This window comes from Otolemur garnettii, unplaced genomic scaffold (assembly GCF_000181295.1).
Source record: "Otolemur garnettii isolate 467f Iridium unplaced genomic scaffold, OtoGar3 scaffold00288, whole genome shotgun sequence".
Classification (NCBI taxonomy): domain Eukaryota; kingdom Metazoa; phylum Chordata; class Mammalia; order Primates; family Galagidae; genus Otolemur; species Otolemur garnettii.
In genome coordinates this window covers 778,443-790,559 of record NW_003852683.1, presented here as the reverse complement: position 1 = coordinate 790,559, position 12,117 = coordinate 778,443, and the positions used below count along the sequence as shown (strand labels likewise).

Below are 12,117 nucleotides of genomic sequence, written 5' to 3'. Positions count from 1 at the left end.
GCCGGCGTACGGCGGCCGAAGAGGACCTGAAGCGTTTGTACCGAGTGCAGAAGATAGGACTTCCGGATTTTCGTTGCTGGAGTGATAGGTCGGTGGCCACCTCGTCAGGGATCCCGAGGCGGACATCTTTCCGTACTGGACGTACAGAAAGCGGAGTGGCCGTTTCTGTCCAAGTAGCCAGGGGATAGTTCGGAAAAGTCAAGAAACACCGAAACCACCCTATTTCTTGGCACCTTCATTCCCGTGCTACAGGCTCGAGGTTACACAAGACAAAGAACGGGCTTTGTCCACCTCGGCGGGCAGGGGAGAAAACTTTAATTTTGCCCAAGGTGTCCGTACAAATGTAAGCCCTTTGTCTAGGGAGGAAAAAGAGCAAACAGGCCCGCAGGCGAATATCTTGAGAACGCTTGCGCATCCAGGTGGGAGACGGGAGGAAGATGTTGAGGACGCAAAAGGGTATGAAGAAGCAATTGCAGTACAGAGATAGTGATCATGCCGTTAAGGTAAGTGCATACACCGCGTCTGGGAGGAACCTAGTACACATCGTGCTGTTTTTTACACGGATATATACACTTTCATCAAGATGGCCGCGCCCGCTGTCAGTATAGTGTACTGGTTCCTGCCTACAAGCGGTAAAGCGGAGGCAGCCATGCTGGATTGAGTGTGTGGTTAGAAAGGGCTTGGACCCGCTAGAAGGAAAGAACGCATGCGCACCGCCGTTTGAGACATTTGCGGTATGCCCAATGCTGAAAAATACTTAACTGGGGGAAAGTCGCCCCGACGTGGAACTGCTATATGGACGCTAGTGTACTCTTTTTTTCAGGGTCTTTGTCTGAAATTCTGAAAGGCTGAACCGAATCTGCCCCGGATGGTGGTTGACAGCCTGGAGACTCGAAGGCTCCCCAAAGGTGCCGTGGCGCCCAGAGATGAGACTGGAGGCAGAAGATGTTCAGGCCAGGTTTATTGAAAGGGGAAGGTAACCTGCCTGACAGTACAGAGGTGGCTTTTGCGCCCGGGGATATTAGAGACCCCTTTAATAGCAGGCCGTAGAGAGTGGGCAAGTTGCACAACTTCCCAAGAATGTTAGGGTCTTTAGTGCGAACGTGGAGGGAGGGGCGAGCTAGCCCTATGCTTTGTCTCCTTTTTCTTAGGAGGAGGAGGAGGGGAAAGGGTTCATATGTGGCTGTATTAGGCACCCCCAACAGCTACAGAGGTTCTGAAATCACCTGTAGTGAGAATAATACGGAGTTAGGCAGATTAAGCTGTTCAGGTCCTGCCAGACCTTCACCCCAGTCTCCCATTCTTACTGTTTTATATATTTAGCTCCCACACTAAAGATGTCTATCTTGAGTAGCTTAGGTAAATTTACATAGGAGATTAACTTTTCAATCGATATGTTGTATAGGTCACTGAGTCACTCTGATTATTATTTGGAATAAGGAATGGTGTAGTGCTTGCTTTGAACTTTTAGGTGTAAGACTGTGATTTTGGAAATGGTAGAACAGAACAGTCTTGGAGAGGCTACTATAGGGATCAGGATGAAACCTTCCCATTTCCCTTGATCTGGTTGGCTGAAAGATCAACTCACAATTATGGTAGATTAATAAGAGAAACGTTTGCTTCTAAATACCATGTGCATGGGGGGAAACGCATGAATAATTTCCCACAGTCTCAGTGATAGTCAGAGACCTTTATAGATGCCTTTTGGAAGGGAGAGAGGAGAATGTAGAAAGTATAGGTGCCGCAAGTGGGTGCTGGGTGGGGGGCGGGGCGGGGTGGATATGTGTAGATGGGCGGAAACAGATTGATTTGTAGATTAACCTGAGAGACAGGTATCATGCTTCTCCATTTGGTTATCTGAGTGCTCTTGGCCTCAAAAATGATCAGTCAATCAGCATGTAATAAAGAAGTCAGCAGCCCCTTTTTGATTCTCAATCAGGTTACTCAGGTTTTATGTAGATAGAGGAAAGACCTCTTTCAATGCTTCCTGATCATGAATGGCCTTTAATTCAAAATATTCTTTATACAAAGGAGTCATATATTTAGGGCAAAATTTCCTTTGCTCCTCCCTGTCTCTGCATATTAGCTGACAGTGACAGGTGCCCAGGACCTCTTCATTTGCTAACAGTTCAACATAAGCAGTGAGGTTGATTACCTGGGTTTGTGAGTCTGAAGTTGTAGTAATGGATCATGGCTCTTTCAACCCTGCTAATGTGCTATGGATCTTTTAATGAGTTTCAGTTTTGCATTCTGGGAACAGAATCAGGAGCTGGATTTGTGAAGATACAGGGTGTATGATAGGGAAGCATGTGAGGATTCCCTGACAGTAGCAGATCTTTGTGCAGAAGCAGAATAGTAGAGAATGGTGCTGGCCTGGGATGGTAAGGAACCAGGGTGACCTAGAACAGGATGTTAGTGCTTGGGGTGGCCTTTGTAGAAGAGGCCAGTAACTGCAGAGGACTTGGAGGCAGATGAGTGATTGGTAACTTAGGGAGTGGTTCAGCGATTGGAATGTTCTGGGGGTCAGTGATTTGGGTGTCCTGGAAGGAAGCTGGGGTGTCTTTGGGGGTGCATTAGTGGTTAGTAAGGTCTTCTGGGGGAAGCTCAGTTCTTGGGACAGCCTTGTGGAAGTGGGTAATGTTACCAACTGAAGCATCCTTGGAGAAAGGGGAATCCTTGGGATGTGCTTGAGAGAGGAGTCACTAATTGACGTGTCCAAGAGATGATGTTGGTTTCAAGGAGGCTACCTCTATCCTAAAATGTTGGGCTTTGGAACACCTGCCTGGATCTTTGGTTGTCTGAGTACTCTTGGCCTAAAAATGACCAGATCCCCCAAAGTAAGGCAAGTGTGAAACAAAGTTTATTGACAAAGGGAAGAATAGGTTTACAGAGTAAGAAAATGTACAAAGCAGGACATATTCTCCATGAGCAGCAAATGGGCCTCCATTGCCAGGGCAAGTGGGCAAAGAGGCCTTTGGCCGGGAGTTCTCTTTCTTATGGTCTGGAGATTGGTCCAACCTGGTGATTCACCTGGAACCATAGTCTTACTGGTCATGGGTACCTTCCATGAATCTCTTTGGAAGCCCATGGGGGTGGTGGTGGGCCACATGATAGTTTTAAGGCTGTTCTAGGTCATCTTGAAGTCTCTGTTGTACCTGTTGTTAGGCTAGAGAGTACTCTACATCTTTTTCCAGTTGGCATGCTGAGTTCTGCTTGGTAGATTGGTAGGGTGTCCCTCTTCCCTAGATGTGAGCAATCTCTTCGAGTCAAAATGAAGGTAGGCAGCACCAAGATGGCTGCCTGGGGGTTCTGCCCTTGTCCTCTATCCACAGGACAGCCATTCCTACCTGCCTACCTAACAGGGAGGTCAATGATTTAGATGTTCTTGGCTTAGGTCAGTGTTTGGATATACTTGGGAGGAGGGAGGTCATTGATTAGGACATCCTTAGAGATAGTCAGTGAATGAGGTGGCCTTCTGAGAAGGTCATTGTTTAGGGCAGCCTTGTTTCTTCTCTTTGAAGGTCTTCAGTGGTCACTTAAAGTCATAAGCATTTTGATAAGACTGATAGTTTGGTTTGGGACTCAACACTAGAATGATCTGCAGTGGCTGTGTGGGCAAGGACTGGTAGACAAGACATTTGTGGGGGTTGGAGCTTCAGAAATTGTTAAAGTTTGGAAGGTTTAGGGGATTTTAAAGTCCACTGACTTCTCACAGTTCTAGTTACTGCCTTCTTTAAAACTTGCTTTTCAAGTTTTTCTGTTGGTCTGAATACCCCCCACTCCTCAGTGTTTCCACAACAATGAAAAGTGCTTTGAGGACAGGTGGAGTGGCTCATGCCTGTAATCTTAGCACTCTGGGAGGCAAGGTGTGTAGATCACTTGAGCTCAGGGATTGAGACCAGCCTAAGCAAGAGTGAAACCCAGGCTCTACTAAAAATAGAAAAACTGAGGCAAGAGGATCACTTGAGCCCAAGAACTTGAGGTTGCTGTGAGCTGTAATGCTATGACACTTTAGTCAGGGTCTCTGAGTGAGACTCTGGCTCACAAAAAAAAAAAGTGCTTTGAAATGACTAAGGTTGAGACAAATCTAAGGTCAAATGCTTATTATTAACATTTTGATGTCTGTCTTATTGCTCTTCAAATTCCCTTTTAACTTCTGATACATAAGGGGATAGTCCCACACCCAAAATCTTGTTTACAGAGGTACATGTTGTTAACATTTTATTTTCTTTTCCATATTTTTCTGTGATTTATTATAAAAATGTGCTAACCCACAATTAGTATAAGCTTTTTACAAAAGTTGACCTGATATGATAAATCTGTTCCATCATTCCTGATTTTGGTACCAAGTCTTGTTGATACAGGTCTGGATATTGTTAACTTTTTTCCAAGATCATGTATACTTTTCCTTCTACTGCAAGTAGCACTTTCCACTTGAGCTTCTTATTATTTTTCACTTTTTGGTAGGTAGAAAAGCAGCTAATTTAAGAAATATTTTCTTTTGTTTCCCTTCCTGAACTCTTTTATTATTACTAATTGTTTTAATTGGTTTTTATATGTTTTCTAGGTAAGCAGTGAGAACACCTGCAGGGTAAGTTTGATGCATAGAGAAGAGGATATAAACTTTGCATTTGGACTGACATACATTTTTATCTGGATTCTGTACTTATTGTGTTAATTTAGGCAAGTTTCTCAATCTCTTCTGAAACTGTTCCCCATTTGGTGAAAAAAAAATCAGTAGTAACTACTCATGCAGTGAAAGTATTTAGTATATAGTAGGTATCCCAAATAGATTTGCAAACACCATTCTACTTTTTTTGTTCATTTTGTACTTTTCCCCCCTTTGTCTCTCTCTTTTTCCCCTTTTATTTTAAAGACAGATAACTGCCTTTATCTACGTGAAGATTAAGTTTTGAGGATAGTTATGGCAATATTCCATAATTTAATGAAGATAATTTTGTTGTTGTATTATAAAATAATTAACATGTTTATTAAAAAATGGACAATTAGGTATTGTGGATTATTTTTCTTTATTATATTCACCTATCACCTGAAGAAAACACACTTAACTTTTAGATAATTATACGTATGTTTGTGGGTGTCTGAAACACATACATATAGGAAGCCACACAACTCAGAAAATCTCTTACACTTACAGTTATTACAGAATTGATTTCTTTAATTCTCAGGTCCTGGTATCGTGGAAGAAAATATTTCCTATGAGGGAAGGAAGTAAAGGTAGCAAGATCAGCACTTTATCCTTGACCAGAGACCAGCTTTAGAGAACTCAGAATCAACAGCTGGGCACATATTAGAGTTGCTGTCTTATCTAAGGGCTCCAGAAAATGTCCATGTCCCAAGTGAGTCATTCATTTATATATTGATTTTTCATTTTGTTTTTCTAGTGAAAAGTGAAGGAAGTGTATTAATATTTATAATTAAAAGAATAATATAAGGCCGGGTACAGTGGCTCATGCCTGTAGTCCTAGCACTCTGGGAGGCCAAGTCAGGTGGATTACCCTGAGCTCACAGGTTCTAGACCATCCTAAGCAAGAGCAAAACCCTGTCTTTAAAAATAGCCAGGCATTGTGGCAGGTTCCTGTAATCCCAGGTACTTATAATCCCAGGTTGAGGCAAAAGAGTCACTTGAGCCCAAGAGTTGGAGGTTGCTGTGAGCTGTGATACCATGGCACTCTACCAAGGGTGACAAAATGAGATTCTGCTTAAAAAAAGAAAAGATTAAAAAATAAAAGAATAACATGCTCAGTATTTATGAGGGCTAGTCTATGTCAGATACAACATGAATAGATAAATATCAAAATTCAGGAAAAAATACAGTGAAATTAAAGATCATTGTCACAGCCTCGTTGCAAAGGGAACATGTAAGTTGTATGTTTATACAGAGAGTGTAAACATAGGACATAGATTATATATAGTCCGTGAAGTTCTAAACACTAAAATTGAGGGGTGATCTTGTCTCTGATATATTCGTGCATCTCTTAACAATGAGACTTTATTCTGAGAAGGGCGTCATTAGGCAATTCCATCTGTGCAAACAGCACAGAGTATATTTACATAAACTTAGATGGTGGAGCCCACTACACACCTAGGCTATATATTCTAGCTTTCAGGCTACAAGCCTATACCGAACATTACTGTAATGAACACTGTAGGCAATTATAACACAGTGGTAAGTATTTGTGTAGCTAAGAACAGAAAAGGTACAGTTAAAATATAGAAAAGATAAAAAATGGTCCGTCTATATGCCTTACCATGAAAGGAGCTTGGAGGACTGGAAGTTACTCTGTGTGAGTCAGTGAGTGAGTGGTGAGTGAATGTGAAGGTCCAGGTAGGACATCACTGTCGACTGCTGTAGACTTTCTAAATGCTGTACAATTAGGCTATACTACATTTATAAACAAAATTCTCTCATGATAAATGAAATATAGCTTATTTTACATCTTTTCTTTACAAACTCTTTTAATTTTTTAAACTTTTTGACTTTTTAATAACGCTTAGCTTAAAATACAAACATATTGTACAGTTATACAGAATTAGTTTCTTCCTAGTGGCTCATGCCTGTAATCCTCTGTGAGTAGGAGGATTGCCTCATCTTAGGAGTTAGAAACTAGCCTGAGTAAGAGCAAGACCCTATCTCTAAATAGAGCCAGGCATTGTGGCAGGTGCCTGTAGTCCCAGCTCCTCAAGAAACTGAGGCAAGAGAATCTTCTGAGCCCAGGCGTTTGAGGTTGCTGTGAGCTATGACTCAAGGGCACTCTACTGAGGGCCACAAACTGAGACTCTGTCTCAAAAAAAAAAATTAATTTCTTGCTTATGTCTTCATTCTGTAAGCTTTCTACTCCGAATTTTTTAGTTTTTAAACTATTTTGTTAAAAACTAAGACACAAACACACACTAGCCTAGGTCTTCAGAAACTCAGGATCATCAGTATCACTGTCTTCCATCTCTACATCTTGCCCCTTGGAAAGTCTTCTGGTGCAGTTAAATGCATAGAGCTGTCATCTTCTGTGATAACAGTTGTTTTATTTTATTTTATTTATTTTATTTTGAGGCAGAGTCTCACTCTTGACACCCTGGGTAGAGTGCCCTGACATCATAGCTCATAGCAAACTTATCCTGGGCTCAAGCAATCTTCTTGTTTCAGCCACCTGAGTATTTGGCTTCTTACACAATGCCTGGCTGATTTTTCTATGTTTAGTGGAGACAAGGTCTTTGTCTTGCTGAGGCTGGTCTTCAACTAATGAGCTCAAGGGATCCTCCTGCTTCAGCCTCTCATAGTGATAGAATTACAGGTGTGAGTCATTGTGTCAGGCATATGATAATTATTGTAGAAGAGGTCCTAGACGCTATATTACAGTAAATGTTTTTTATATGTAAATGGATAAAAAGACTAAAATTATGATTGAAAATATTATACAGTAAATATATAAACCAGTGACATAGTTGTTTATTATCATCAAGTATTATGTATTTCTTTATCTCTTTTTTTCTTTTTTTATAGTGAACCACTGTCCTAAATAGTTGGGGTATGTTTCCCTAACTATTTAGTGTGCTTATCTCTTTTTCCTATTATTTTGGTATACCCTCTTTTTTTTTTTTTTTTTTAAACAAAACTCAGTGGTCCCACTGGGTAGAGTGCTATGGTATTATAGCTCACAGCAACCTCCAACTCTTGGGCTCAAGCAATCCTCTTGCCTCCGTTTTTCTATTTTTAGTAGAGACGGGGTCTTGCTTTTGCTCAAGCTGGTCTTAAACTCCTGAGCTCAAGCAATCTACCGCCTCAGCCTCTTAGAAAACACCTTAGATTACAGGTGTGAGTCATTGTGCCCAGCCTGATGGCTGTGGTTTCATTGTGCCATCTCTTATATTTGTTTTTCATGGAATGCCATGCCACCTCTCCCCTTGGCAACACATTGTGAAACATGGATTTGGTCTCATAAGAGTTAGTTCCAGATTCACGTCTGTAAAACTTAGTCCCATTTTTTTCTCCTGCCCATTGGTGCCTACAAATTGTATATCAGTAATCTACTTTCTATTTTTTTTCTTTTCTCTCTACTCCTTCGTGGCAGAAGTGAGTTTTATTTACACATATAAAGGAATGTTTCGCATAGTGCATGACACATAGGTGCACAGCTTAGATTACTGTTGGTTGTTAGGTTTCTTTGTTAAAGGATATAAGAATGTTTTTTAGTTTCTTCCTTGTGAATACGTGAGTGAACATGTGACTCAGTGAATGACTGAATGGAAGCAAAAAAATGAGATGTTTTTGTTTTTTGAGATACTTCTGCCATTCTTGGTGGAGTGTCATGGCATCATAGCTCACAGCAACCTCAAACTCTTGGGTTCAAGCAATCCTCTTGCCTCAGCCTCCCAAGTAGGTGGGACTACAGGGACCTGCTACAATGCTCACCTATTTTTAGAGATGGGGGTCTCACTCTGGCTTAGGTTTCCAACTCCTAAGCTGAAGTAATCCACTTGCCATGGCCTCCCAGAGGGCTAGGAAGATGAGATATTTTAAATTAAATCATATTTTCCCTACAAACTATCACACAAACCTAGTTACCTGGAAGGCAGCCAAATGACCTATGGGAAAAGTTATTCTAAGAAATTCCTGTTTCTCTTCATCATAAACCTTTAGAATGAATAGGAATATTCTATTACAGGACTCTCTGTCATTCAAGGATGTAGCTGTGAGTTTCACCTGGGAGGAGTGGCAGCTGTTGGACCCCTCTCAGAAGAACTTGTACCAAGCTGTGATGTTGGAAAATTATAACAACCTGGTATCAGTGGGTAAGCAAAGGTCTTCCAGTGTAGGCAATCAATTACCGTTCCCTTCTCAGTAATAAAAGGGGTTGGGCCTCACAAGTGTTTTATTTTCCTTATACTTGAATTTTATACATTGTAGTTTTTAGGACCTTACTATCCTTTAACAAAAGTTTTTTTCTTTCACTTTCAAAGTAAAATGGCCAAGATGCAAATTATTGAGCCCCTTAAATATAACCTTTGCCAGTTTCAGAAATCTTGTAGTCCAAGCATTTGGGTCTATCAGTCCTCATCAATTTTCTCTGAATAGGGTATCAAGTTACCGAAGCAGATGCATTCTTTCAGTTAGCGCAAGAAAAACCGTGGATAATAGAGGAAGAAATCCAGAATGAGATTCATCTACGTAAGTGAAAAACAGCCCTATGGTAGGAATGGAAGTTATACCTTAGTTGGTCAGTAGTAGAGAAGTACCTTTGAAAAATACGGAGAAATGTTTTTGAGGTTCTTAAGCTCTGAATATGTCTTATAAACAGCTGATATAAGTTCACAATTTATCATTGCCTCTATTTTTTAGTCTTTCCATACTAAAACTCTTTTCCTCACCCTTTAAAAGAAAATATAGCCTTGGCTGTGCTCTCTCATGCCTGTAATCCTAGCATTCTGGGAGGCTGACATAGGTGCATTGCCTGAGCTCTGGAGACCAGCCTTAGTAAGAGTGAGACCCTGGTCTCTACTAAAATGTAGAAAAACTAGCCTGGAGTTGTTGCTAGTGCTTGCAGTCCCAACTACTCTGGTTGCTGAGGGAAGATTGCTTATACGTAAGTGTTTGAGGTTGCTATGAACTATGATGCCTGGACATTGTAGTCTGAAATACAAAGTGAGACTTTGATGTGCTTTTGGGGGGGCGCGGGGAGACAGTCTCACTATGTTGCCCTCGGCAGAGCCATGGCAGTAACCTCCAACTCTTGGGCTTAAGCAATTCTCTTGCCTCAACTTCCCAAGTAACTGGGACTACAGGTGCCTGCCACAATGCCTGGCTGTTTTTTCATTGCAGTTGTTATTGATTGTTGTTTAACTGGCCCAGGTGGGGCTCGAACCCACCAGCCTTGGTGTATGTGGCCGATGCCCTACCCACTGAGCTACAGGCGCCCCCTGACTTTGTTGTACTTTGATCATGCTGTGGTTTATTAAGGAACTTAGATAATCTATCTCTCCTACATCTTTCATTTATTACTTTCTCTTTGCCTTTATCCCCCTGTCCTAACCCATAGTTGTAGCTCTCTTTTCCTATCCCCCCACATATTCATAAATTTGCCTCTCTTCACCATACTACTTGTACTTTGTTCCATTGTTTTGTTCCTTCCACTTATAAATGTCTCAGACTTTCGTTTTCTGCCCACGTTTTGTTTCTTCCTCTTATAAATGTTTCAGACTTTCGTTTCTTCTTCTCTCCGTGGTCTTTGATATAAGATTCTATCATTTCTATTATGTGATCACTGTGGATTTGTTGGTCTCCTTTCTAGAGGATGCCTGGCAAGTCAATGATCGTACTGAATGGCACCAAGAAAACCAAAGCAGCTTTGAAACAATGGAGAGTGACCACAGATATCATACATTTGGGAAAGTACTATCTTACCTGAGCTCAAACAGGCATGTCCCTTTAGCCCAAAGACCTCATACATTGGACACAGCTGGGAAACATCAGAAACCTAATCTAGAGGACATGACTCAGAACGGAAGTGGTGTAAGAAATGAAGTTGAGTTTAATGGATGTGATAGACTTTTTCTTTGTACTAACTATGGGAAAACTCATACTGGAAAACAAAACAATGGGGATAATGAACATGTAGAGGTTTTTAGCCATAAGCTACAGCTCATGAAACATTGTAAATCTGAAACACAAGAGAAACACTCTGACCACAGTGATTGTGAGAAAGTCTATTCCTCAAAGTTAGACCTTGATAAGCATCAAAGAACACACACAGGAGAGAAAACCTGTGGCTGCAGTTGGTGTCAGAAAGACTTCAGCCAGATGTCCCATCTTGTTTTACACCAGAGAAACCATACAGGAGAGAAACCACACAAGAGCAAGAAGTGTGGTGGAGCTTTTACCAGCAAGTCAGGGCTTAGTCAAAATCAAAGAACTCACACCAGAGAGAAACCCAATGAGTACAATAAGTGTGGGAAAGCTTTTCCCAATAATAGACACCAAAAAACTCACACAGAGAAATGCTTTGAGTGTTCTATATGTCAGAAAGGCTTCAGGGATAAGTCACACCTCACTTTACATCAAAGAACACATACAGGAGAGAAACCCTATAGTTGTGGTGAATGTCAGAAAAGCTTCACCCATATGTCAAAGCTCATTATTCATCAGAAAGCTCACATGGGAGAGAAACCCTATGGCTGTGACAAATGTGGAAAAATATTCCCCCTTAAATTTAGCCTCATTGACCATCAAAAAATTCATATTGGAGAAAAATCTTATAGATGTAATGAGTGTGGGAAGGCATTCATCCGACAATCTTCACTCAGCAGACATCTGCGAACTCACACAGGAGAGAAATCTTACAGATGCAATGAATGTGGAAAAATGTTCTCTTGCAAGAAGAGCCTCAGCGACCACCAACGAACCCATACAGGTGAGAAACCCTATGAGTGCAATCAGTGTCAGAAGGCGTTTACTCAGAAGTCCGGCCTGATGTATCATCAGAGGTGTCACAGTGGAGAGAAACCGTATGAATGCAGGGAATGCCATAAAGCCTTTAGCCGCAAGTCGTCTCTCCTTACCCATGAGAGAATTCACTCAGGAGAGAAACCTTATGAATGCATGGAATGCCACAAAACCTTCAGCCACAAGTCCTCTCTCCTTACCCATCAGAGAATTCACTCAGGAGAGAAACCTTATGAGTGTACAGAGTGCCACAAAACCTTCAGCAACAAGTCTTATATCCTTATCCATCAGAGAATTCACTCAGGAGAGAAACCTTATGAATGCATGGAATGTCACAAAGCCTTCAGCCGCAAGTCATATCTCCTTTTCCATCAGAGAATTCACACGGGAGAGAAACCTTATGAATGCACAGAATGCCACAAAGCCTTTAGCCGCAAGTCTTATCTTCTTATCCATCAGAGAATTCACTCAGGAGAGAAACCATATGAGTGCAGGGAATGCCACAAAGCCTTTAGCCACAAGTCCTCTCTCCTTATCCATCAGAGAATTCACTCAGAAGAGAAACCTTATGAATGTGGGGAATGCCACAAAGCCTTCAGCCACAAGACCTCTCTCCTTATTCATCAGAGAATTCACTCAGAAGAGAAACCTTATGAATG

At 41.4% G+C, this 12,117-nt stretch overlaps 1 protein-coding gene across 1 annotated transcript in view; it reads left to right on the top strand.

Annotated features, from left to right (window-relative positions):
• The first annotated feature begins 4,510 nt into the window (after nucleotides 1-4,510).
• The window catches only part of LOC111722609 (zinc finger protein 84-like), an 8,937-nt gene continuing 1,330 nt past the window's right edge, over nucleotides 4,511-12,117 (top strand). Inside the window, exons 1-5 of the mRNA XM_023508907.1 lie at nucleotides 4,511-4,591; nucleotides 5,190-5,360; nucleotides 8,685-8,811; nucleotides 9,095-9,187; nucleotides 10,308-12,117. Coding sequence (XP_023364675.1) covers nucleotides 5,346-5,360; nucleotides 8,685-8,811; nucleotides 9,095-9,187; nucleotides 10,308-12,117 — 2,045 coding nt within the window. The 5' untranslated portion in view covers nucleotides 4,511-4,591; nucleotides 5,190-5,345. The remainder of the gene's footprint in view (nucleotides 4,592-5,189; nucleotides 5,361-8,684; nucleotides 8,812-9,094; nucleotides 9,188-10,307) is intronic.